Raw genomic sequence first — 25348 nt, 5'->3', positions numbered from 1 at the left:
AAGAGGTTCGATCTCTCGTCTGATGCATACGATCATTGGACGACCATTATCGATCGTTAATCCAAGCCTTTCTTGAGAAGGTCCCCACCTGTTAGAAAGCGCCACACTGGAGCACGACGCAGCTCATAATGCCACTTGATAGAGAACCAAAAGAGACGCTCGGGAGTTGGAAGATATATATCTGTGATTAATCAAATGGATGATTTACATCTGATACAGCTGAACATAAAGTTGTTCAATGCCAAGGCGATCGACGTGGAGAGCCAAGCAAACGGGGGAATTCCCGTGGAGGTGGAGAGAATGAGGAAAGAACCAATTCGGGATGTGCTGTTTGGGAAGGAGCGAAGCAGTACACATGATGTCATGGTGCACAACTCGCAGCACAACATTGCACATCACACACTTTCCAACTTCGCTTCTGCATCACACCTGAAAGATGAGGCTGGCTCCTGTTTTGCGGTGCATCATACATAACAGCCCCTCGGATCGAACGGCAGACACAATCCAGTCAATTAATAGCGGCCCACTCGGATTTGCCATGCCGTTGGACAACAATTTCGCGCCGGTTCCGTTAAGAGAAGCACGCTCAACTTGTTTAGCGTACCGGTGGATCAATCAATGGCGTCCATGAGGATTGCAGTGGGTCAGGACAGGAACTAAAAGATGGGGCCCAGCTTCTAATTCGACTGTACTTGGGCTCCGCCATTGAAGCTTGGATGATTCCAAGCAGGAACGTCAGGATGATCGGATGGCTATTGCGTATATCTCCTCCACTTGAGCTTTCTGGAGAGGGGGGATGGGCAGAATGAGGTGACCCCGATTCTTGTTGGCACAGTTTATAGGGACCCTCGCCTCCACCCGGGAGTTCTTTTTGATTTTTCTGCGTTTCCTGCCTCTCGTTCCATTGAGAGGATGAACTTGCTTGATTCATCATTTATCCATTGATAGGGCAAACTTTTTTGATCACAAGATCCGGCTATTACTACGACCCTTCCACGATCAATCTCGAAAGCTTTTTTTCGGCAAAAGTTTGACCCACATTCTCAATGGAAGAAGGAGAGCCTGGACGCCCCAGGGCAGTGGTGAGTGTCCTCGTAGTAGGATGATATCAGCTAGTATTTGGTCTCTAAACTGACTTATGTGAGCGTAGTCTGGTGCCAGAAGCCAAGGGCCTACATCACCTACGAGAAGTGACCGAGGATGGGGAGAAGATGACGCTGTTTCACCCACCCGCCGGGCCTCAAACATTGATGAGAGTCAGGGAGGTGCACGCCGTCGAAGCTCGGCGGCCAGACGTAGTACTGGCAGTGGCGTGCCGAGTCTCGCTCCACGTACGACTTTAGCAGAGAGAACGGCAGGGAAGTTCACATTGGCAGGGCCTGATGATACCCCTCAGATGGCACTCTCTCATGAGCCCTTTGTACAACCTGGTTATGCCGACCTAAATCCTTCTTATGAGCAGCCTAACAACACAAAGCCAGTATGGTCGCTGGCCAAACCATTACCTCGCGTAGTGCGACCAGGCATGGTACCAACCAAAGATGAGTTACTCGAGAAGCGTGCCAATGCCCAACTCCCTGCAGAAAATTCGCAGAAAATAGGACTAGACGTGGATCCCAATGATCTTGAGCTAGGCAAGATCGAAAAGACCGCGGACCCGCGGAAGATGGCAGCACAAGTGGAGGATGCTCGGTTGCAGCGCGAAAATAACTTCATGAATAAGGTCCTCAATGGAGAAACGACCTCGGTTGCTGGACGGGGCTCGCGTATGTCTCGAACATCTTCCACTCGAAGAAGACGCCCTTCCCAGTGGATTCAAGACCAAGACCAGTTGTCGACAGTAGAAGAAGGTGGATCTCAAGCAACCGATGAAGACGGAGGCCAGGACCACAGGCCCCCTGACTATATGACCGGCGAGCCGCTTCATACAATTCCCTCAGTTCCGGAGGAAGCGATCGACAACGATTTGGATGCCAAAGTGGAATTTCCAGGTCTAGACCATCCAACCGTCCCAGAGGATCTGCACCCATTAGTACAAGATCTTGTGGAAGAAGAAGTTCACAACAACCACACCACCTGGTCTGTCATTCGCACACATCATCGTGAGGCATTGGCAGAAGCATTGGCAGTTTTTGTTCAGTTGACTATTGGGTTCTGCGCCGACCTATCTGTGACCATAGCAGATGCAGGAAACCCTAACACAACTGCTTGGGCCTGGGGATTTGCTACTATGATTGGAATTTATATTTCTGGTGGTATTTCCGGTGCCCATCTCAACCCAGCTATCACAGCGCTTCTTTGGTTCTACCGCGGCTTTCCAAAGAGCAAAATGCCCGAGTACTTTGCGGCTCAATTTGTCGGTGCTTTCTGTGCTGGCCTTGCTGCCTACGGTATCTACTACCAGTCCATCGAGTACTATGTCAGCAACAACCCCAATACTGGAATCATCACCAGTTTTGTCACCGGCCAACGCGAGATCTGGATTGGACCCGCCACTGCCTTCTTCACTGAATTTCTCGGCACGGTCTTTTTATCAGTGACTGTCCTGGCCCTCGGTGATGATCAGAATGCACCACCTGGAGCTGGTATGAACTCCTTGATCATCGGTCTTGTAATTACCTGTCTGAGTATGACATTTGCCTATCAAACTGGAGCTGCCTTCAATCCGAGCCGAGACTTTGGCCCGCGTCTTGCTCTTTTGGCCCTGGGATACACCAACGATCTGTTCCTTAACCCTTACTGGTTTTATGGGCCTTGGGCGGGAGCCGTGAGTGGGGCTTTTGCTGGTGGCTTTTTATATGATTTCTTTATCTTTACTGGCGGAGAGTCGCCTGTCAATTATCCACTTGAGAGGACTCAGCGGGCTTTGAGAAAGAGTCGTATGAAGTGGAGACGACGTCTTCGATTGAGTAAACGAGAACCAAGGAGTGTATCCATTCCTTGATCTGGCTATATTGGAATATTGTGCTTATTCGTTTGCCGCGAGCATTTGATATACAGTCACCGGAATTGTTTTTAGCGGGAATTGCGGTTGACTTATCAGCGATGATATTTAATCCGAAGTATTTTGCATGATTCATGATTCAGTGTTTTGCAAGCTTGGTCCCCATAGTATATACTCTTTGTACTAGTAAACTTATGATCGGAGTTGCATTCAATAATGTATAAAATCTAAAATCTCCCTTCGTACGAGAAGCCCAGTTTCAGTATGTAGAACGTGTCAGAATACCACCTGAGCCCAATTCTCTCACAACTTTGCCTTGCTGGGAATTTGCTCTTTCTTAGCAACTTCTTTTAGATTTCTGCGTAGGATCTTCCCTGCTGCACTCTTGGGAATTTCATCCACAAACCGGACACCACCTCGTAATTTTTTGTGATGGCTGACTCTGAAGTCAATCCATTCTCTAATTTTCTCTCCTACAGCCGGTGATTTTTCAACGCCCTGCGATAAAACAATATACGCACGGGGAACCTCCGTGTGGTCCTGATCGACCCCGATGACAGCGACATCGTTGACGTTTGGATGTGAAATCAATAGCCCCTCGAGCTCTACAAAATATATGAGCAATAGCTTTTCAGCCAAAACCGGGGATATAACTGACCTGCTGGAGCAACTTGAAACCCTTTGTACTTAATCAATTCCTTCACGCGGTCTGTAATGTAAAAGTTCTCTTGGTCATCGTGATAACCGACGTCCCCAGTCTTGTAATATCCATCTGCTGTAAATGATCTTGCGGAGCCTTCTTTATTGTTCCAATAACCTCTGAAGATACTAGGTCCCTTGAGTGCCAACTCTCCATCTTGTCCCGTCGGAACTTCTGCACCATCTGGCGAAAGGAACTTCGCCGTCAGGTTCGGCATCAACTTCCCGACACTTCCAACACTGGTATACCACTCGTCCCATGGCTGGGTATGTGTGATAGGACTTGTTTCGCTAAGTCCATAAGCCTGGTTTATTCGGATTTTTAGACGACTGTGAACCGTATCAACTAGCTCGCGCGTTAGTGGCGCGGCTCCAGATGTCACCATGCGCAGTGAGCTCAGGTCGTATTTCTCGACAATAGGGTTATTCGCAAGATGAACCAGAACAGGCGGTGCAAGATAAGCAAAAGTAATCCGCTCATTTTGTACTGTCCTAAGAAATGTTTCTAGTTCGAATCGCTCCATCGCAACCATCTCGATACCTCGGTATAAAGGCTGATGAATGAGGCAGGTAAGACCTAAAACGAATAATTAGGTCACTATTTTACTATCGCCTCGTATTTTGGGGCTAGAGTACCGTATATGTGATAGAATGGTAGGATTCCTATCAATCTATCATTTTTCCAGCTGTAACTTTGGCCTACCGAAGACGCAACCATCAGAACATTGGCAACAATGTTGCGGTGGCTCAGCATGACTCCTTTCGGCAGACCAGTAGTACCAGATGAGTAGACAAGAAAAGCAAGGTCATGATTGGGCTCTAATTTCTCTCGCGGTGGTTCATGAAGGTAGGTTGACGTCGATTTGATCTGCTCAAAATGCTGGAATTGATTCGACGAATCTCTTCCATCACCAAGAAGTATAATATGTGTAGTCGGGATACCAATCTTCTTAGCTGCCGCCGTAGCAACGGGGAGGAGGTATTTGAATGTTGCGATAGCTTTTGTGCCGTTGTCTTTGAGCTGGAAGGCTAGCTCATCGGCTGAATAGCTAGGGTTGGCCGGTGAGACGATTCCACCAGCAAAAAAAGTTCCGTATATAATGACAGGGACGTCGATATTATTTGGGGCAAATAATGTTAAGATATCGCCCTTTTTCCAATCCCACTTTGAGCGTAAGCCTTGTCCAAAGATAGCCGCGGCATCATGAAGGCTAGCGTAAGAGTACTTCCGATTTGTGATGGCATCTCGGTAAATAGCTATAGGATTTCGAGTTAAGTAAGACTTCAATAACTCTCGGACTTTGAATACCAGATGACTTACTCTGGTCGTGTGGGAATTGTTCCTTTCGCTCCGTTTCGAACATCAAACCCCATAGGTCAATGTCTGGGATCTCAATGTCGGGGTATATTGAGGAGAAAGGCATCTTGAAGACCTCACTGCTACTAAAAGCCAATTTTCTTTTATGTAACTGCAATGAATATCCGCAACGGACGTCTAAGCGTATTTTGTCTGAGCGTATTTGATATTTGAAGCGTTCTCTTCGTGCTGGTCGTGCATTGCCGTTGGGGTTTCCCCGCATTCCTCGGTTTCTCCCTTTTGCAGATCCCATTTGAGTACTTCCGAATGCCCGAGCATCACAAGAAAGGAAAGGATCTGGAGTGAAATGGAAGGAACTCAGCCACAGTCAGACCTTGAGACAAGCCCCTTCAGGCTTAAACGATTCACGGTCCTATAATGACGCGATGCATGCCACTTGGACCGAATAGATGTGCAAGTACTGTCGAGATCTGCTCGCCTGAAGTAGGAGATTCAATGGCAAGAGCTTTAATAGCGGCAAGAAGAAACACTACTTGCTAAATTCAAGACAGAAGGAAACGTTGATTAGTTAGGTTAAATTGTGAGTTATCTATCTCCAGCGAGGTGGCTTACTACGACTCCATCACTTCCATGACTACCTACGAAAACCGAGAGGCGCCAGTGGCACTGCTATTCAACATTATTGCAAAAGCTTACCAAGTTACAAGTTCTCCAACTAGGGCTCGGAAGTAGAATATTGCCAGTGTGCAGGCTAATGTTCTTAGGCGTTCTTGAGTTTAGCCATTCTGGGCAGCTATAGGCTCGTAACACTTGATTGAGAATATGGCTGGCTAATACCGATTAACCATTGATAGGTATCAGCGACGTTAGCTCGTGTCTCATCTGCTGTATGTATGGCATCAATAACCTATGCTAGTGTGAGAAGCCGGGAGATTCCCGAAAATAGTAGCAATGCCGACTGCTTTGGAGATATCGCGCGACCCCAATGGATATGTCGTGATAAGCCAAGGATTTCGTGTGAGCAGGATTGGCAATCCTTACTTGCAAGTGTTCAGTAAGTGAAGTTGGTGTTGGCAATTTTGGAGTTGATTTCTGTCTATATAAACACCTGGAGCCACACCAATGCCAGTGAGCGAGATACTATCTCGTAGTACCACAATAGTATCTCGCTAACACTTTCTCATTTGACGGCGTTGAAAAACTACCCTCCGCTATGGCGATCGGTCCTGAACATCCAAAAACCCCATCATTTGATAAATCGAACAAAGATGCAACCATCGCGGTTAATTTAATCGTTGATGGTTCTGGAAACTCAATGACTCGGTCACAGCCTCGTCGCTCTTTTCGCTCTTTTATCTGGGACACAGATACACACTTAAAGTCGCCCGAAGAACGACGACTCCTGCTCAAACTTGATACTGCAATTCTCAGTATAGGATGCCTGGGCTTTTTCATGAAATACCTCGATCAGGGCAATCTATCAAATGCATATGTTTCAGGAATGCAGGAGTCGCTTTCCATGTACGGAAATGAGTATACGTATGCAAATACAGCTTACACTGTCGCATATGCAGTGATGCAAATACCGAGTACATTGATCGTACAGAAAGTGAGACCAAGTATATGGATTCCTATAATGGAAATTGGCTGGGCTATCTTTACCTTTGCACAGGCTGGCTTGCAAAATGTTGGACAACTGTACGCTTTCAGGTTTTTGGTCGGCTTCTTCGAAAGCTCTTTCTTTCCGGTTCTCCTTTATATGCTAGGAAGCTGGTATACTAAGACGGAATTGGCAAAGCGAGTCGCGCTTTTCCATATGACGGCCCCATTGGGATCTGCTTTTGGTGGATATCTCCAAGCAGCTGTGTATAAGAATTTGAATGGAGCGCAGGGATTGTCCGGGTGGAGATGGCTCTACATCATTTGCGGTGTCAGTTTTTCAATATTGATAACAAATAAGCACAGTTGAAATGATTTGAAATCGATACACGTTGCTGACACGTTAAACTACAGTGCATGACTATCCCCGTTGGGATTTCAAGCTTCTTCCTTCTTCCCGACACGCCACATACTACTCGCGCTTGGTATCTCACCAAAAAAGAGCGCCAATTAGCCACAGAAAGAGTTCTGAGGGCAGGAAAGGCAAAACCGGTGAAAGTCACGATCGCAACATTCAAGAAAATACTGAGTTCTTGGAAATGGTATGCGTTTGTTATGGGATACGTTGTAAGTCAACCTCGCATTTGTTCTCGGATGTTCAAATGTGCGAGGAATCTAATACGGATGGAAAGCTTTATGGCGAGTCTTGTGGTGCCAGCACTTACTTTGGGATTTGGCTCAAGTCTGAAGGGTTCTCAGTGGTTGATCGCAATCTTATACCGACTGGGACCTCTCTTATCTCTGGAACGTGTGTTGTTATTTGGGGCTTCCTTTCTGATTATACCGGGAGCAGATTCCTCTGGATAATTATCCCCTTGGTAAGCTTGCCCGAAATTCTGGTGTTTGCCTGAAATCTCAAGGTCTTGCTCTAATATCACAGATTCTGGCTTTACTCCCGAACGGAATCCTTGCACTCTGGCCATCAAGCCTGCCTCTGAAGGAATTCGCGTTTTTGACTGTCAATATACATCTCATGACGGCTGTGTTGTATGTTTATCTTGCACTCAAACCAAGCAAGGAGATATCGCAACTAATCATTTTACAGCTATACGTGGGCCAATGAAATATGCGCTGGTGATAATGAGGAGCGCGCTGTGGTCATCAGTAGTATGAATGGTTTTCAGTATGCGGTAGCTGCCTGGCTACCTATTGTGATTTTTCCACAAACCATGGCACCATCCTTCCGTGAGTATGATGAATCCTTTCATTTCAAAACAGTAGTGATATTCCATGGATTGAGACTGAAGTATTTGATTTAGGATACGGATACCCAGCAACATTCGGGCTAGTCATTGCAGCGATTATCAGTGTAATCGTGATCCAGCTATTTGTTCTGCGAGACAAGCGCGAAGAAGTTAAATCGTCGAACACGGCTGAAGAAATGAATTCGAATTACGTGATTTAGTTTTGATACCGGGTTGAAGCATTCAGGAGGTAGGATTGTATCGAGAATATTTTCGCATCAAGCGTCGAAAAGATTTCCAGATCAAAGTGATCTGGTATGATGCTGCGCTGTTGTATCTGTTGACTGGAAAATTACCCTACTATGTACAAGCTATGGAATTCACGGGGATTCACTGAGAGTAACGAGGATGCGAAACAAGTTGTGTCACGAATTTGAACCACCAGTACTTTAGTTGCTAGAGATTTTATCGTAGAAGTGAAAATCTATCGTCTTCTTTTTGTGGTTTTCAAGGCCCTACTGAAATGAGACACTTCAACAGCCTTATAAAATGCAGCTTTAAATTTACATCATGTCTATTTATTCTAAAGATAGCGTAAACCAAGCATAATATGAATGAGTCCTGCCAGAATATGACCAAAATGTGGATCATCGTCACCCAGTATCTACGCTATTCCTTCAAGACTTTTCCAGAATTTCTCGATGTGCCCAGCAACCTCAGGCACGCTCTGCCTTACAACCCCATGGCCAACCTGTGGCACGACAGCAACATTCTCCATCCCAAGCTCTTGCAGATCTTGCGCGCTGCACAATTCATCCAGCTCTCCAAGCACAGATAGATTAGGGATTCCTTTGCTAGCAGATTGAGCAAATTCAGAATGTTTATCGAAAACACCGCCATCCCGAAAAATACCAACTACACTCGCTGCATGCCCCTTATGATTCTTCATTTCCCAATCACGAACAGCCTCGGCTACAACCTCACCCCGTTCAACTCTCGCCCTCCAGTCCGAAGGAACAACCAATTGTCCACCTTCCAAGTACTTGATAATCCATTTCCGCGCTTGATCCTCTACTGCATCTCCACCCTGCATATAACTTTTCTCCAACTCGCTCAACTGCGAAGTTCGCAGTAGACCCGCCGGAGCAACCAAAGTCATAGATGAAACAGTTTCCGGGTTTAAATGAGCATAGCTTGCTACCATCGAACCGCCAAATGAGTACCCAATAAGGTGCGCGTCTTCCCAGCGAAGCTCGTTCATCAAGTCAATAACCAAACGATGGAAGATTGTCGCGTCGTGCGCAATGAGGGGTGTTTCTGAGAGCCCGTGGCCCCACAGATCAACCAAGACACAATGAGCATAAGGAAAACGAGAGCTCAGCGTGGTGGCTAATGGATGCATTCCGATTGCGGGCGTCTGAACGCCATGTACGAAAAGAATACGCGAAATGGGTGTCTTCAGCTCTGGCGGTGCCGAAGATATAGGATGAATTGAGTAGTATGCAGCCTTGCCGATCTCAGTTTGAAGGAATTCGGCATTTGGTAATTTATTTCCAAACTCCGTGACAAACTCAGATTCGGATGGTGCTTCAATTGGCTTTCCATCGTCGGGTCTTTTCTGTGTCCAAGGACGTGGCAGGACGAGTGGAGTATTAAACATATTATTGTCGTTGGTCTGGTTAGATTTCGGATGTCTTTTTGTCTTCACACATTCAACTATCGAGAAATGACTAAGCGAAACCCTTTTCGTGTCGAATCATTACTTTAACGACTTGGAATCGGGTCATAAGCTGCGACTCTTCATCTGTGTTGACACTTATAAGACAATATTAAGAGGTACCGCATCCACCTCCGCCAATATTCTGCCAGACTTTACTCGTTTATCTCGCTTATCTCGTCTTTCTCGTCAGTTTCTTTTTACTTCATCTTATACATCGATCGCCTCTACCACCTGTTCCCATTCTGGTTCCGATTAAGCCAAAGTACTAAAAACAAACAAATTAGAGATTTTGATTCTCAACAATTGAAGGCCATACACATATAGGAGACGACAGTCAGCTTCGAAGCTATAAGAACGGTAGTATGATATTTAAGATAAATTCAGTGTGAGACGTCTACCGTAATGCTAATCGATACAATGTTGATATCCAACTTTTTATGACCTAGCTCACAACTTAGCTTGGCCTCTCTCTATGGCAGACCAGCTGTTGTCCTCGAGCTTCTCGTACGAAGTCCCATTGAGCCAGTATAGGCTGTCTCCGGCGGAGTCTTTGCGAGGATCCCATCCTTTCTTCAGGAGATCTCCCTTGGCTTGCTTGAAAGTGACACCAGTAGAAACCCTAGAAGACGGACTTTTGTCAGCATTTTTTTTGCTTGATGTGCATACTTTAATCACTCAACTCACTTTTCAATGAACCGTACGAGACGTGGGAAGGCATATGAAGGGACACCACGCCTCTTCAGCTCGGGGTATAGTTTTGAAGCAAGCTCAGTTTCAGAAGCATGGGAGTGCTCTTCGAGGGTAATGCCTGCAGCACCGGCTTGGCCGTCATATCTAGTAACGATTAGAATCCAGCACCATTGAAATTAGGGACGAATGACCTACCCAGCAAGCTTAACACCATAGACCACAGCATCATGAACACCATCAATGCGACAGATATGATCACGAATCTCTCCAGCACTTACATTCTCACCTTTCCAGCGGAATGTATCACCAACCCGGTCCTGGAATCGGACCCATCCAGATCGATCTTGCACCACCAAATCACCTGTACGCTGGAAGAGATCTCCTTTCTGGAAAACATCCCGGAGTAGCTTGCTTTCAGTAGCTTCCTCATTGCGTAAATATTCCGTCAAAAGACCACGATCTCGTACACGACCAATAGCCTCTCCCTCCTCGTCAAGACCAGCTCGAACACAGAATCCGCTCGAGGGATCACGGTATGGCATTTCCGTGTCATTGTCATACTTGACAATGAAAACATCATCTTCCAAGAATCGGCGAATAGGCCCGGAGAATCCAACTTTTCCAGCACCCCATACTCCAGGTCCATGGTTATCGAACTTAGCCAGACCCTCCGTGGAACGATAGAATTCGCGAATCTCAGACACACCAAAGCGAGTCTTGAATCGCTCCCAGATCTCACCTCGGAGACCATTGCCGGACGCTGCGATACAGTTATGGTCGCGGTCATAAGCAGATGGGGGAGTCGCAAGTAGGTATCGGCATAATTCACCAATGTAGAGGATACGGGTAGCTCGTGAGTCGTGAACATCTTTCCAGAACTGAGATGCCGAGAATTTTCGTCTTAGACAGAGTGTTCCCGCATTTCCTACTGAGTAGCATAACCCAGTGAAGAATGCCGTGCCGTGGAAGAGAGGGAGGGCAGAGTATGTTCGGAGTGGATAGTATTTACCGGGACTATTGACGTCGGATGAGAGTGGAGTAGACGTGATGATTGCCAGCATGTTTCGAACAGCACAAGCTTTAGGCTTGCCAGTAGTTCCAGATGTGTAGATAAGAGCTGTGAGGTCCTTTGGGTTGCGTTTCGCTGGTGCCAACCCCGTAGTTGGGAACTGTTGTAATTCATTCTGTGTGATGAGTTCAACGGGTCCAGAAGAGACTCCTCCGAATGAAGAAAGACTAAAAGATAAATGCGGTAAGTCTGCACAGACATGCTGTGCGATATCCGGCGTCGATATGATAAATTTGGAGCCGGAGACATTAAGGCAGTGAATGAATGTATCATCTGGAATAACGTTAGGCATGTGTGAAGCTATACTGTTTACTTTTCCAAAATCTGATGCTTACCCCGCAAGTTTGTGTTGATCATGGCAGCCACTGCACCAAGTTTCGATAGTGCATATAAAGTAACCACCATTTCGGGTGAATTTGTGGTGAAGACACCGACCATATCGCCAGTCTTGATATCCCGAGCCTGTAGCAAAGCCGCAAATCGATCCACCACTGAAAGCCTATTAGTTTCTTGTCAAAATCTCCGTGGCAAAGATCGCGAAATACTGACATTCTTTCAACTGGTTGTATGACCAAGTCTTCTGCTCAAACCAGAGAGCATCTGCACTACCCTGACCATCGACATCGACAACTCGCTGGAGCAGCTTGTATATCGTGGTAGATTCACCCAGTTTACCAATGCGCTCACCCAGACGTTGGCCAAAGGCACGATCATTCTTTAATTGGGAGAGGTCGGTACCAATGGATAGCTTTGCATTGAGATACGCGCCAGCAGCAAGTGAAAATGCGGTTCCCATTGCCACGGCGGGAGCACCGATTTCTGACAGGAAGTCCATTGCGGCGACTTATCAGCAATGCTAGTATCAATAGGTGCAGCCTTGGAAATTCGCTGGTACGCTAGTGGACAACTTTATAAACAGCGATCCCGAATGAATGCTGCCCTTTGAAATCGCTGTCGAAATGTGGAAGATCTGGGGAATTAAAAGAAGTCCCCACGGCGAGGCCTAGGTCAAGACGGAAGCTGGGCTGCAGTGATCTGCCGTTCCTAGGGAGGTAAAGCCACTAGGCCTTAGCTCAATACTAACCAGTTCCGAGATGGAGAGGTCACAACTATTTCCTATGTACTTATTCTTATTCGTTCTCCCCGCAGTTTGGCTACGGCTACCCCGGGTTTAACGGCGGATCTCCTTTGACAGCTTCGTCGACACTTTAGATGGGCTTTCAAAAACTATAGAATGATTCCATATTTCTATATCCATATTTCTATAACCTCTCTACTTCAATCAATTTAATTATCTATTTCTGTTCTATTACCCACGCCGATATCGGTATGCAGCATGTATACATCCCCTGTTGTCGTCAGACAACAGGAGCATAGATCAATACCCGAAACCGGTAATATTACATAAATCCACCAATCACTGCCACATATTTCAACCGAGGGCTCTTCTATAACGGTATGTTACAAGTTGACACTCATCGGCGTCGGCACTTCCACTCGGCTCGACCACGCGATGTTTTCCAAAAAGCCAACAACAAGCTCGGCCCAAATACTTTCGGTCCGGTAGGAATAAGTTATAGGTGATTCACAAGTCAGATGAGCCGCGGTCCATTCGCCCCGCGTTTCTGTAACCCCGGACAATATTAAAAATGTGAGCTCCCGTCTTTGGGAGTCGGTTTTTTCTCCTGTCTTTTCGTCCAAAGTTCTTTTCTCCAACTCTCCGCACATCATATCATGTCTTCTCCGCAGCAACGGTTATCCTCTGTCGCAAGCCAGCTATCGCCTTCCACGGTCTCAGCTGCGAAACAGCGCATTTTGTCGAAGAACCCCGATGATGTGGTATGTTGATTTATGTGCTTTTTTGCGATCATTCGGTACGATCGGTCACTTAATTATCCCTAATACAGGTCATCACCTATCTTGCCCGGTCACCTCTCACAAAAGCCCGCAAGGGTGGGTTGAAGGATACCACAGTTGACAATCTCTTGATTTCGCTGCTGACCGTAAGTTCAAACTTGTCACCGATAAATCCAAAGTCTCTTTTTTATTTTTATCCTTTTTTGTTTTCTAAATCAGATTTCAAAATAGACCGTGCGCGAAAAGTCCAACATCGATCCCAACCTCGTCGAAGATGTCTGCGTGGGTAACTGTCTTGCTCCCGGCGCAGCCTATATCGCTCGCTCTGCCGTCCTCGCCGCCGGATTTCCTGCTACAGCTGCGGCCTCTGTGACAAACCGATTCTGCTCCTCTGGTCTTCTGGCCATTCAAAACATCGCCAACCAAATCAGCGCTGGCTCAATCGATGTTGGTATCGCCGTTGGCGCAGAGAGCATGAGCACCAACTCCGACGGCGGCTCTCCCGAAATGGCCGAGCGTATCAACAAGCATCCGCTCGCTTCACAGAATTACCAACCCATGGGACAAACCTCGGAGAATGTTGCTGGTCAATTCAACATCTCCCGTGAGCAACACGATAAATTTGCAGCCAACAGCTACCAGAAAGCTGAGCGTGCTCAGAAGGCTGGATGGTTCAATGACGAAATTGTTCCTATCAAGACCCAGATTAAGGATCCTAAGACGGGCGAGGTCAAGGATGTCATTGTAGATCGCGATGATGGTATTCGTTATGGTACCACTGCTGAGGGTCTCGGCAAGATCCGTGCTGCTTTCCCACAGTGGCAACCTAGTGCGACGACTGGTGGCAATGCTAGTCAGATTACTGATGGTGCCGCTGCATTGGTACTGATGAAGCGATCCAAGGCTCAGCAGCTGGGCCAGCCCATTGTTGGCAAGTTCTGCGGCGCCACTGTTGCCGGACTGGAGCCTCGCATCATGGGCATCGGTCCTTCTATTGCCATTCCTAAGATTCTAAGCAAGTTCGGCCTGAATCAGGATGAAATTGACATTTTTGAAATTAATGAGGCCTTTGCCTCGATGGTGAGTGCTTTCTAGTTTTTCCCTTTCTACGAACTTCTTTTTCTCTGACAGTTTTACAGGGTGTTTACTGTGTTGGCAAATTGGGACTAGACGAGTCTAAGGTGAACCCGCGTGGTGGTGCCATGTAAGTGAAGCATTCATCTAACTGCACTGAATGACATTGTGTACTGACTTCAATTAGCGCTTTCGGACATCCCCTGGGTGCCACTGGTGCCCGACAGGTTGTCACTGCGCTGGCGGAGCTACGTCGCCAGGACAAGCGTGTAGCAGTTACATCAATGTGTGTTGGAACAGTAAGTTACGACAAAGAAAACTGCATTCTCACCCCACTCTTCTCCGGATCCGAACTAATGAAGCTTTGCCCCAGGGTATGGGAATGGCCGGTATCTTCGTTTCCGAGCACTAGATCTCGGAGCCGAAGATCCTATGTTCCACTGTTCCGTATATTGTAAATAAAAAAAATTGTCCAGAGTATGACGATTGGATTGAAATATACCAAATGTTGTTAATTTGAGTTTATTATAGCGAGAATAAATAGTAAATGTGTAGGAATGTGGGTATTCAATGACAGATCGACTAGTGTTTAGGGCGAAAATCACCCGCTCCGAATTTATCGTGAACAGCGGGATTAAAAATTTTTCTTATATACCAAATGCGGAAATTCTCGAACAATGGCACCACATGTTCCCCATTCCAATGACAATGACAAGGTTGCCATGCTTCCTGGCAAATTAACAATGGCAAAGATTTGAGTTATCGAATTTTCTGGAGTGCTGCCTCAATTGTGAGGTGTCAAAGATATTCACCCAAAGCGTCGATCGACACTCTCGATTGTGCCGATCTCCGCTAGCGAGGGACACACAGATCATTTAGTGTACTATGTACACTCACGGAGATGACTGTTCTATTTCAAGCAGTCCACCCCCCCTAGATCTATTCACAGTTCACTATGGAGTATTTGGCCAAGTCAGTGCAAGACATTAATTTCCCCCATCAAGCCCTACTTTCTTTCCCCTTACCCTTGCATGATCGATCGGACTCCTCCGTATGCCAAGACTATATTCGGGTCGAAACCGGCGATGGCCCACAAACTCCAAGAACTTATGTACCAAACTCCCACCTGCCAGGGTTCATTCTGGAATGTGACAAATCCCATGGAGTCCCGTTTTCAGGATCCATCCAAGGCCAATGACATACCCTCGTCATAAGGGAAAAAGACAAAAAATTGGAACCGAACCAGGAGAAGTCATCCGGGGTCTGCCAATATTGTACAGTAACATCTGCAGGCACCGACAAGAGTGGATCCACTCCGAAAACAATCATTGGCACGTCGATGTATTTTTGGCAGCAATCGGGGGGAATTGACCAATCGGAAGTGCAGCTCTCATAGACAAGCAAACGTGTCGTGGCTCCACTGTGGCGTCGAGTCTAGAATTGGACCAACTTCCCTTTGCTTTGTCCGGTCTAGGCCTTTTCTTTGCCCATTTGTATTTCTCCAGTTTCTCTCCTCTTCTTTTCTTCTTCTTCTCCTTCTCTCTTCTCTTACTACCTACAATTCTTATTTACTTTCGAGGAATCCTTTCGCTTATTTCCTCTTTTTTTTTATTTCCTATATTTTCACGTCTCTCGCTGCCAATTTTCCCTTTTTACACCTTTTTTTTTAAACTCTGATCTCATATAGACATTCACTTGCCACTTTTTCATAATGCAGATGATCCAGCTTCTCGCCCTTGCCCTCTCCGTGGCCACCGCCGATGCCGTCTCCAAGGGCTTCAACTACGGTGCCACCAAGGCTGATGGCAGCAGCAAGTACCAGGCCGACTTCAAGAAGGATTTCGCCGCCGCCAAGGTTCTGGTCGGTAACTCCGGCTTCACCAGTGCCCGGCTCTACACCATGATCCAGGGTGGTACCACCAACACCCCCATTGAGGCTATCCCTGCCGCCATTGAGGAGAAGACCGAGCTGCTGCTGGGTCTCTGGGCCTCTGGTGGTAACATGGACAATGAGATTGCTGCTCTTAAGTCCGCCATCAGCCAGTATGGTGAGGATTTCGCTAAGCTCGTTGTTGGTATCTCCGTCGGTAGTGAGGACATGTACCGTAACTCCGTCACTGGTTCCAAGTCCAATGCCGGTCCCGGTGTAGAGCCCGAGGAGCTTGTCTCCTATATCCAGCAGGTTCGCTCCGTTATCTCTGGCACCGGCCTGAGTGATGCTTCCATCGGTCACGTCGATACCTGGGACTCTTGGACCAACTCCTCCAACGCCGATGTTGTCAACCACCTCGACTGGCTCGGTTTCGACGGATACCCTTACTACCAGCTGACCATGGAGAACGGTATCGAAAACGCCAAGAAGCTCTTCGATGAGTCCGTTGAGAAGACCAAGTCTGTCGCTAACGGCAAGGAGGTCTGGATCACCGAGACTGGTTGGCCCGTCTCTGGCCCCCAAGAAGGTGATGCTGTTGCCAGCGCTGCCAACGCTAAGACTTACTGGGACGAGGTCGGCTGCCCTCTCTTCGGTAACACCAACACTTGGTGGTACATGCTCGAGGATGAGGGTGCTAGCCCCAGCTTCGGTGTCGTCAAGGGCGACCTGAAGACTCCTCAGTTCGACCTGTCTTGCTCCAACTCCTCTTCCAACTCTGGCTCCAGCTCTAGCTCCAGCACTGCCGCTGGCTCTGCTTCCACTGCTATCTCCAACAAGGACTCCACCGGCTCTGGCTCTGGCTCTGGCTCCTCTGGCTCCTCTGGCTCCTCTGGCTCCTCTGGCTCCTCTAGCTCCTCCAGCTCCGGTTCCAACGGCTCCGGCTCTGCCAGCTCTTCTGGCTCTTCCTCTGGTGCCTCCGGTGCTACCTCTAGCTCTGGCTCCGGCTCCGGCTCCAGCTCTGGCTCCAGCTCTAGCTCCGGTGCCGGATCTGCTTCCTCTCCCGCTGTGAGCGCTAAGCCTACTTTCTCTGCTGGCCGTAATGGCACCCACGCCTCCTCCAGCTTCCAGTCCGCTGGCCGCACTTCCACCCCTTTGGCCTCCGCCACTGGTAGCTCCGGCTCCGGCTCCGGCTCTTCCAGCTCCGGATCTGCCTCTGGCTCCGGTTCCAGCTCTGGCTCCAGCGGCTCCGAGTCTGGCTCTGCTGCCTCTCCCTCCTCCACCGCATTCAACGCGGCCACTCGTGTCGGCTCTGGCTCCACTTTCGGTGCCATCGTCGCCGCTGCTGTTCTCGCCATTGCTGTTTAAAAGCATCTCTTCTGGTGTCGAGGAGTGATGGGGTTTTGGAAACTAGCTTAGATTCGTATTTCCGGGGGCGAACTCTGATTATCTTCATGTGAATATTTTATCTTCTTACATTCGTTTAGCCTGTATATCATTTAAAGAATTAAATTTCACTCCGGATAATCTTTTTCAATTACTTCTTGGATCTCAATAGATCTTTTTATGTCCAAGGTTAATGACGCGGTGCTCTTAGTAGCGCAATGATGTTTCGGTTGTAGATCAGGTTGATTAATACCTATTGATTAACGTGATTCGTAATAGGTATTCAAGATCTGCCTTCCATGCCGAGTCCAAGTCCATTGACGAAGGATACTACAACTGCCCAGTTGCAGGTGTATATCAATTCCATCGAGCATGGATGTAATCCGTAGTAATGTGCTGCCATATAATAAAAATAGTTTATATTCCTGCTCAAAATCGAGATAGGGTGTCTTGAGTTTTCATAACTATTTATGACAAAATTTCATCCCCTATTCTCTCCGTTCTTTGGCCATCTTGCCAGAATTTGGCAGACCAAGTCATCGTTGATGGGCGTTTTGACCCCCGTACTTCGACCCATTCGACTCCAAGGGTCATTAATGAATTTGATCTCCGTTTCCCTTCCAGCTCGAAGGTCCCAAACCATCGAGCAAGTAGGTTGAGCAGTTTTCTCGATGATCATGTTCACGTTTGATTCCAATCGCTCCACTGAGAATCTCTCCTCAACACCAGGAACTCCCTTCAATTCCGGAAGGGCTAAGACAACTTGTGAAATTTCCTCCAGCAAACTCCCTCTCATTTCCGAAGGAGTGAACAGGAATTTGTTCTTCGCGTCATGCAAGGCACAAATTGGGTTTCAGAACGCGTTGACTATAAGCTTTTCGAGCTGGATTTGGAGTATATCGGTGTAGCTGTAGGAAGTTGCGTTCAGGATTTGAAATTGGGGAAGGACATCTAGAAGATATCTTGATTGCGAGGTTGGAATATCTTCTATCTTTGTGGAATCACGAGGGATGGGGCCTACGGATGTTGCGGAGAAACCGGTGTGTGTTATATCAAATGGCGCGTTTAGAGTCACGCCATGAGAGATGATGCCAGTCAAATAATTAGGACGAGAGGTGGGATCAAGAAATATATTTCGGTTGAGCTCCTCGATCATACCGGCGCCATTTTGGTAGGAAAAGGATATTCGAGTCGCCATTAAAGCGATTTGCAAGTGAGCGAATAGCAGTAACTGTTTGAGTCGCCTTCACGCAGACGATGAGATTGGTGATAGTATCCTGAGCAATATTTGCGTCGCCATTATCCTGCGACTCCTAACGAATGCTATACCAATTATCTTTGGAAAGCATTTCGAGCCCGTATCCCCCCTGAGCCGAATTTCTTTCCATCTCTTGATTCAACGCGTCTCTTGTTGCTATTCAGACGGTAATTTTCAAGGAGAGACTTTCGGTGCAGTAGAAGAACTACGGATGGGCCAGAAAGGGTCCCTGAGATTGAATGTGCTGCAAATGCCCCGATATTTCCCAGACCAAGGATATGCACGCAAGGCCGCAGAGCAGCAACAGCTGAGGCGATTGGAGACATCCGTAAGGCTGTGGGTTTTGTTGAGCAGGAGTTAAAGGGAGGTCACCCCAGGGGAGGGAGAACAACTTGTTCCCTATAACCAATCCGTTTTCTTTTCTTTTTTTCTCTCTCTCTTCTTCTTCATAATTATTCAATGTCCAATTCATTGTAAATCACAGAAGTTTCCTCTTTTTGAACCGCTGGCAGCTCCTATATTGGCCCAAAAGCATTATGGAGTACAAATACACTTGGTATTGTAAATTCAAATGACACCATTTTTGATCATACTGTTCACTGCATCAACCACACTTTCTTCTAGGCTTCTGTATTCCCATTTGCCTTCTTTAGTACCCTTGGCAAGAATATCAAGACTAACCCTCATGTCCCATCCGGTTGGGTGGACATTCTTCGGGAGTATCTGGCTGGGGTTGCCCTCCGGGACCCTTCCTCGAAGAGACGGAAACTTTTCACGAATAATGTTTACCACAAGCTGAGGTGAAATCAGTCCCGCAATGAGAAGAATGCGCTGGTTTGATGCAGCCTTGTTGGTTAGGGCATCCACATGTGACTGTGCCACATCTCGTACGTCAACCTGTCATCAACAACATAAGTATACTTCCATGGCATTTCAAGGTGGCACGAACGGAATGGTAGAACGGAAATGTTACGCCCTCAATCTCCTTGTGGGTTCCGTCAATAAAACTCCCAATTGCAAAATGATTGGTCTCATTGATCGATTTCGGTCCCTCAATGTAGTGGATCATTGGCCCTGTGATAATATCAGGGTTAATGACGGTTAAATCGAATCCTGGCTTATTGTCATCCATGAATTTCCATGCCGCCTGCTCGGCACGCTTCTTAGACACATTATAGCCAAGTACAGGGTCTTTCTTTTCAATTGCTTGCTCGGCAGTCACCTATATACTCTGTTAGAGATCCTCCAACTTTGATCAACTGAAGATACATACCGGATTCCAATCCTTTTCAGTATATGGCTTTCCCTCTTTGGTCATATCCTCGAATGAATTGAGAACCGCAACCGCGCTACCCAAAATGACAACACGCTCTGTTGTTTTGCTGTGTTTATGAACACTCTTCATGATCTCGCGCGTACTACGAGCGTTTTTAGTCTCAATCTGTAACTGATTGTTTCCTCCCAAATGGTAACAACTGACCCCATCTCTGCGGGCTCGATCATCTCTTTTTGAATGTCGTCCACGCTAAACCGCAATGGTGATGCAGTATGAATAACATAGGTAAATAGATTTTTTGCCCTTTCAAAAATAATATCAAATGGAGCAGCGGTGGTAAAATCTTCCACGATCGCAAACTCGATCTTGCCCTCCCAATCGGGATGTGCTTTGATGATCTCTGACGCTCGCTTCTCCGATCTCACTGTTGCTGTCACCAGGTAGTTTCGCTGAATGAGATCATAGTGGTAAGCAACGGAGAAGGGGCGATAAATTGCGCGTAAATGATCAATCACCCACCTCTAGCAATAGAGACAAGATATGCATGGAGACAAATCCATTTGCTCCCGTCAGAAGCACATGCTTCCCAGCACCCTCACTTGTCATTTTTTAGAACTGTAGTATAGCACATGTAATACTTTCGGCTTTGTAGTTAGTTTTGAGCTTGTATACATCTTTTGCCAGCATGGGCTTGCTACATATATTTAGAAGTAGTAATGTGGTTCTCGATGTAACGTCATCTTGAGTCAAGGCGGCAGAAGTAGTGTAGACGTCATGATCATAGATGAAAACATGTATTTCATGAATGAAAAGACTAAGTTGGGGGTATGTAAAAATTTTATTTCGTCTAGGTTTGAGATAGACATTGCAAGGTCTATAGTTGTATGTATTTTGGCGATGAAATTTTATATGTTTATCGTACTAGGTAGAAATAGAGCAGTCCATCTTCACTCAATTCTTCACCCTCCATAATATCCGTCACCATATTGTCATGCACATATCGAAAATAGTAAAGTACTCCACAATCATTATAGATCATAGTAGCTGAGACTTGATCTCGAAATTTCATTTCACGCAACTGTATCCGAGTTGTTAGTATACTAGTCAACGATGATCGGGAAGTACCAAACATAAGTTGCACGGCCCCATTTTCCCCAATTGTTCCGCAGGTCATCTATTCCCACAATTACTGGATAAACATTCTTGATTGAGAAAAAGACCTTGCCAATTCATTCAATCTCTTTCAGGCATTCTCCAACGTGATGGCCGGTATCAAAGAACCCGCCATTCCAGCTGCCAAGCAGCTGCGACGGCTCGGCTGGAGGGAGTTGATTTTGAAAACGGCATCAATAGTCCCCGGATCGAGTGACCCTTTTGATTGAGTCAAGGACATATAGTTCTCTGCTGGGCTAGACACAAATGTTGTTAGTGATCAGTAATGTGACAATAGAGAGAATGCCTACCTACCTTGACATTATGTGGTGCCAACACTATCACAATGAAGAAGACTGAAAAGACTTGTAGTATATCGTACTTGGGAATTAGCAATACATACTGTCCCGAGTGTTCTTGTGTAAAATTAATAGAATTTTTCGGTGGGATTTTCCTCCGCGCAGAAGCTCTAGGGCCGTACGAATATGTCCTCGTCTTGGGACGCATTTCTAAGCTGTTTGGTATTGGAATTTCAGTTTTGGGATGAAACAAAACCACGTCACCAATCACTTTATCACGTAATTGACCACTGGCCGCTGTATCAGTCATCAGCCTACTATGACATAAGGTTGATATAAGTTATAAGTACTGGTTGCTTTCCAGAAATTAGTTCCTGTGTTACTGTCAAAGAAAGGATTCATCTACAGCTTGCGCTATCACTTCCGTACGATCCCGAAGCCACTTCTAGAAACTATCCCTCTAGAAGAACATCATGCCAACAGCAATCGTTACAGGTGCAACCGGTAGGAATATCCAATACCGAGGCTCAATTTCGTAGTTTCTGGCTGATTGATAATAAGGTATCACCGGGAGCGCCATTGTGAGCCATCTTATCAAGGACTCTTCATATACGAAGATCTACACGCTATCCCGCAGCAACGCAGGGTTTAAACATCCGAAAGTTCAACATGTGCATCTAGATTTGCAAGGAGATACAGATCACATGGCAAAAGAGCTTGCAGGAATCTCTGCGGAGCACATTTTCTTTTGTGCATACCTGGCAAGTGACGATCCGAGGGAGACAGATCGTATCAATGCCTCTTTATTGTCCAACTTTTTAGAAGCCATTGTCAAAATAGGCGGAGAAAAACAGCTGAAACGTTTTATTCTCACCTGTGGATTCAAGCAATATGGCGTTCATCTGGGCCGGGTCAAACAGCCATTGATGGAAGGTGATCCCCTGTTGCAAGGAAATGCAGGAGGCGTCTCTTGGCCGCCTATCTTCTATTATTCACAGCAACAAGTTCTCGCTGATGCGGCGAAAAAGGGTAACTGGGAATGGGTCTGTACTCTTCCTGAAGACGTTCTTGGATTTGCGAAGGGCAATTTCATGAATGAAGCTACTGCTATCGGTCTTTACTGTGCTGTTTCTAAAGCTATGCCGGGCTCTGAACTTCCATTCCCCGGCAACAAAGACAACTTTTTCTCATTCAATACTTGGACATCCGCAAATCTTCATGCCAAGTTCTGTCTATGGGCTGCTAGTGCTTCTGGTGCCGGAAATCAGATCTTCAATGTTACCAATGGTGATTCGGAATCATTCCAAAACATATGGCCTAAGCTAGCCGACCGATTTGGATGCAAGATCCCCAATGGGATGTTTTCCGAAAAAGGGTACAAAAACTATGAATCTTCCACCATTCCACTGGAGCATGCAAAGCATCCGTTGATTCTTCAAGCTGAGAGTTTGGGGCTTTCAAATGATCCACTGGTGACTGATCCGCCAACTCTACGCCTACAGATTGATCCAGAGAAGTGGGCCAAGCGAGCTGACGTGAATCAAGTCTGGGGGAAATTGCGCGATCAGTATGGCCTTGACCAAAAGGCATGGGAAAAGGCCACTTGGGATTTCCTCACTTTTGTACTTGGGCGAGATTGGAGCTGTATTGGCAGCATGAGCAAGGCTAGAAAACTTGGGTGGACGGGATATGCGGACACATGGGATGAGTTGGTGGATACCTTCGAACGGCTCGAGAAGGAGGGCATTCTGCCTCCACTTGACGATTTGAAAAAAGATTACTAGTCTCAATCGCCAGTATTTTATTCTAAAAGCTTATATTATGCAGTTCCGGAATTCATAATATTGTTGATAATTTTGCGTCAAGCCCTGTAAGTGGTGGAATGGGTTGGAAAAGAGAAATTATAAACCAAAGCACGCTGGGTTGCGCCGATCTTTACGAGTAGCTCTGAACTGCTTTTAATCGAACTCCATCAGCTGTCGTCTCAAGCCACACCTGCATGTTCCTCGAAGTATCCTCCATCCCCTTCAATGTTGGATCCGGCCTCAAAGTATTAGCCGCATCAATCTGCAAATCAGAAAATAGAAGCGCCAGTGGGCTCGATTTCCAAATATACTGGTTCCGCGTGTGAATGATAGTGACAACTAAAAAGACCAAGCTGAGCACAACCACAGCAGCAGGTAAAGCTAGCCAGATCCAGCGAACATGTACGTATGATTGATCGGTCCAGGCCGTTCCATTCACAGGCGACCCGCATACCTTTGACCGGGCATGCGTGGTCAAAGACGACGCAAGCGATTGAAAGACATTGTTCATTTCGGTGTAGTTTCCGTAAGTACCATAAAGTGCTTTTATTGTATCCGATGTGTAGTCGGGACGGTTACTCACGAACAATGACGCTTTCCCTTTCAACAATGGTTGTATAGAATTCGCCATTGCAAGCCTGCTGAATGCATTCACGGAGAATTGACAGTCTTCCCCTTTTTTACGGGGGTTTTCGTAGCGACTACCGTTGTAGTAGCAGGTATCAGGCGTGACGACAAAGTTCGAGAGCACATCTGCTGTCGACGAGTTGGAGGTTGTTGCTCGCCCTATTTCAGTTTCGGTGAATTTACCCTCGCGGACAGAGGTCTCGTATGTTTTGACGCAGAAATAGAGCGCACATTCGGTTGCTGAAACGGCACCACCGTATCCTTGTTGTGCGGTGATGGCGGTAAAATTTGTAATTGTCGCCATTTCATCTGTGTCGAGTTTCACCAAAGGACGATATGCCGTGGAATTGATGAGATAGGACATGCTCATGGAAGTAGATAGTTCGAACCCATTTGGCAATTTGTATATCGACTGACCCATCGACATCATGGAGTTGGATGATGATGACGATGGAGAAGAAATTTTTAGAGAGTCTGTGATGTTCATGCATTTGCTGCAGAATCCGAGAGACTGATATTTCGGGAAAGTACAGTTCCCTGTCGGACATTCCATCGTGACGGACTTGCTGTTTGGGCCTTCTGTCTGGAAGATACCTGAATAGATAGCGCCTGCAGTTCCCAAGGGAACTAAGTTCATGCCAGGGGAAGGGCCTTCGTCATAGTCTGTATAGAGGCTGGAATTGCATACTTGGATAGATGCTTGTCCCGGGGCATGAATAGATCGCTCTTTAATAGCCATTACTTGCTGGACGAATGGTTCGGTGGCAGCTGCAATAACAAGAACCAGGCATCCAAATGTAACAAGATGGCTGAATTTTGTCAGTACCTGTATAAGGTAGACAGATATCGCTCCTAACTTACCGTGGTATAAAACGAAAGAGTACAAACATCGCGCCAGCAATGCCACGACTGGCAGCATCCAATACGGCAAGGTCACTCAATTTGTTGCCGCTGTGGAACCAAGACCATTTCAATTGAGCCAAGCATTCCGTCAAGACAAAAGCCATGGTAGCTTTCATGATCGTGCTGAGGACTGAGACCAAGGCATTAAGCGTGATCCCATAAGGCCAATTGGGCATAGGCTGTCCGTCGTACTTGAAGAGAACCGCAATAATAGCTGCCAAGAAAGCAATAGAAATGATACAGCCTATAATTTCAAAGGTCCAGCTGGAGCCCCAGAATCCCTTTGTCTTGGATTGAAGAAGGACCTGCTCGGCCGAGAGACAGTGGCCTCTGTCGAGGCAGTGCAGTGCTCTCTCGGTCATCCTCAAGTGGGACGTATGAGAGTCGGTACTCTTCCTTGGGGTGGTACATTTTCACCACACTTACCCCAGACAATCCAGAGACAAGGGGCTCACTGTATCTTTGAAAAAAATAATGGAGGAATAAAGAGGATCAGTCCTGACTGGAAAGCAGAACCAGCACGGAGAACATTCTGATTGACCTTCCAATGAATTTCCC

At 46.7% G+C, this 25348-nt stretch overlaps 12 protein-coding genes across 12 annotated transcripts; 5 read left to right on the top strand and 7 right to left on the bottom strand.

Annotated features, from left to right (window-relative positions):
• Positions 1 to 1046: 1046 nt before the first annotated feature.
• N7469_001559 (MIP/aquaporin family protein) lies at positions 1047 to 2944 on the top strand (the record flags this gene model as incomplete). The annotated part of the gene is made up of 2 exons (XM_056640479.1): positions 1047 to 1082; positions 1151 to 2944. The coding sequence occupies 2 exons, from the start codon at positions 1047 to 1049 to the stop codon at positions 2942 to 2944; spliced, it is 1830 nt and encodes a 609-aa protein (XP_056506236.1).
• A 303-nt stretch (positions 2945 to 3247) lies between these two features.
• On the bottom strand, positions 3248 to 5067 carry N7469_001558 (acyl--CoA ligase; the record flags this gene model as incomplete). The annotated part of the gene is made up of 4 exons (XM_056640478.1): positions 3248 to 3549; positions 3603 to 4220; positions 4280 to 4900; positions 4965 to 5067. 4 exons carry the CDS (start codon positions 5065 to 5067, stop codon positions 3248 to 3250), a joined length of 1644 nt encoding a protein of 547 aa, XP_056506235.1.
• A 2155-nt stretch (positions 5068 to 7222) lies between these two features.
• On the top strand, positions 7223 to 8025 carry N7469_001557 (uncharacterized protein; the record flags this gene model as incomplete). Its single annotated transcript, XM_056640477.1, has 4 exons — positions 7223 to 7438; positions 7501 to 7607; positions 7666 to 7805; positions 7880 to 8025. 4 exons carry the CDS (start codon positions 7223 to 7225, stop codon positions 8023 to 8025), a joined length of 609 nt encoding a protein of 202 aa, XP_056506234.1.
• A 443-nt stretch (positions 8026 to 8468) lies between these two features.
• Positions 8469 to 9464, bottom strand: N7469_001556 (alpha/beta fold hydrolase; the record flags this gene model as incomplete). The annotated part of the gene is made up of 1 exon (XM_056640476.1): positions 8469 to 9464. The coding sequence occupies one exon, from the start codon at positions 9462 to 9464 to the stop codon at positions 8469 to 8471; it is 996 nt and encodes a 331-aa protein (XP_056506233.1).
• A 507-nt stretch (positions 9465 to 9971) lies between these two features.
• On the bottom strand, positions 9972 to 12118 carry N7469_001555 (putative bifunctional fatty acid transporter/acyl-CoA synthetase (FAT1); the record flags this gene model as incomplete). Its single annotated transcript, XM_056640475.1, has 5 exons — positions 9972 to 10143; positions 10209 to 10358; positions 10410 to 11556; positions 11619 to 11774; positions 11833 to 12118. The coding sequence occupies 5 exons, from the start codon at positions 12116 to 12118 to the stop codon at positions 9972 to 9974; spliced, it is 1911 nt and encodes a 636-aa protein (XP_056506232.1).
• An 899-nt stretch (positions 12119 to 13017) lies between these two features.
• N7469_001554 (putative peroxisomal 3-ketoacyl-coA thiolase (Kat1)) lies at positions 13018 to 14626 on the top strand (the record flags this gene model as incomplete). Its single annotated transcript, XM_056640474.1, has 6 exons — positions 13018 to 13122; positions 13191 to 13286; positions 13372 to 14220; positions 14280 to 14344; positions 14402 to 14513; positions 14588 to 14626. The coding sequence occupies 6 exons, from the start codon at positions 13018 to 13020 to the stop codon at positions 14624 to 14626; spliced, it is 1266 nt and encodes a 421-aa protein (XP_056506231.1).
• A 1299-nt stretch (positions 14627 to 15925) lies between these two features.
• bgt2 (GPI-anchored beta-1,3-endoglucanase EglC) lies at positions 15926 to 17452 on the top strand (the record flags this gene model as incomplete). The annotated part of the gene is made up of 1 exon (XM_056640473.1): positions 15926 to 17452. The coding sequence occupies one exon, from the start codon at positions 15926 to 15928 to the stop codon at positions 17450 to 17452; it is 1527 nt and encodes a 508-aa protein (XP_056506230.1).
• A 499-nt stretch (positions 17453 to 17951) lies between these two features.
• N7469_001552 (ketopantoate reductase family protein) lies at positions 17952 to 18266 on the bottom strand (the record flags this gene model as incomplete). Its single annotated transcript, XM_056640472.1, has 1 exon — positions 17952 to 18266. The coding sequence occupies one exon, from the start codon at positions 18264 to 18266 to the stop codon at positions 17952 to 17954; it is 315 nt and encodes a 104-aa protein (XP_056506229.1).
• Positions 18267 to 18323: 57 nt separating this feature from the next.
• N7469_001551 (Ketopantoate reductase ApbA/PanE) lies at positions 18324 to 19054 on the bottom strand (the record flags this gene model as incomplete). Its single annotated transcript, XM_056640471.1, is given in 3 exon segments — positions 18324 to 18701; positions 18721 to 18783; positions 18872 to 19054. The coding sequence occupies 3 exon segments, from the start codon at positions 19052 to 19054 to the stop codon at positions 18324 to 18326; spliced, it is 624 nt and encodes a 207-aa protein (XP_056506228.1).
• Positions 19055 to 19295: 241 nt separating this feature from the next.
• N7469_001550 (NAD dependent epimerase/dehydratase) lies at positions 19296 to 20610 on the bottom strand (the record flags this gene model as incomplete). The annotated part of the gene is made up of 5 exons (XM_056640470.1): positions 19296 to 19625; positions 19678 to 19950; positions 20002 to 20146; positions 20209 to 20453; positions 20524 to 20610. 5 exons carry the CDS (start codon positions 20608 to 20610, stop codon positions 19296 to 19298), a joined length of 1080 nt encoding a protein of 359 aa, XP_056506227.1.
• Positions 20611 to 21928: 1318 nt separating this feature from the next.
• N7469_001549 (SDR family oxidoreductase) lies at positions 21929 to 23239 on the top strand (the record flags this gene model as incomplete). Its single annotated transcript, XM_056640469.1, has 2 exons — positions 21929 to 21959; positions 22017 to 23239. The coding sequence occupies 2 exons, from the start codon at positions 21929 to 21931 to the stop codon at positions 23237 to 23239; spliced, it is 1254 nt and encodes a 417-aa protein (XP_056506226.1).
• A 151-nt stretch (positions 23240 to 23390) lies between these two features.
• On the bottom strand, positions 23391 to 25152 carry N7469_001548 (DUF3176 domain-containing protein; the record flags this gene model as incomplete). The annotated part of the gene is made up of 2 exons (XM_056640468.1): positions 23391 to 24696; positions 24749 to 25152. The coding sequence occupies 2 exons, from the start codon at positions 25150 to 25152 to the stop codon at positions 23391 to 23393; spliced, it is 1710 nt and encodes a 569-aa protein (XP_056506225.1).
• Positions 25153 to 25348: the final 196 nt, after the last annotated feature.

This window comes from Penicillium citrinum, assembly GCF_028827155.1.
Source record: "Penicillium citrinum strain IBT 23319 chromosome Unknown utg000001l:1.0-4955037.0:1.0-4956770.0, whole genome shotgun sequence".
Taxonomy (NCBI): Eukaryota; Fungi; Ascomycota; class Eurotiomycetes; order Eurotiales; family Aspergillaceae; genus Penicillium; species Penicillium citrinum.
This window is presented reverse-complemented; position numbering and strand designations above follow the sequence as displayed.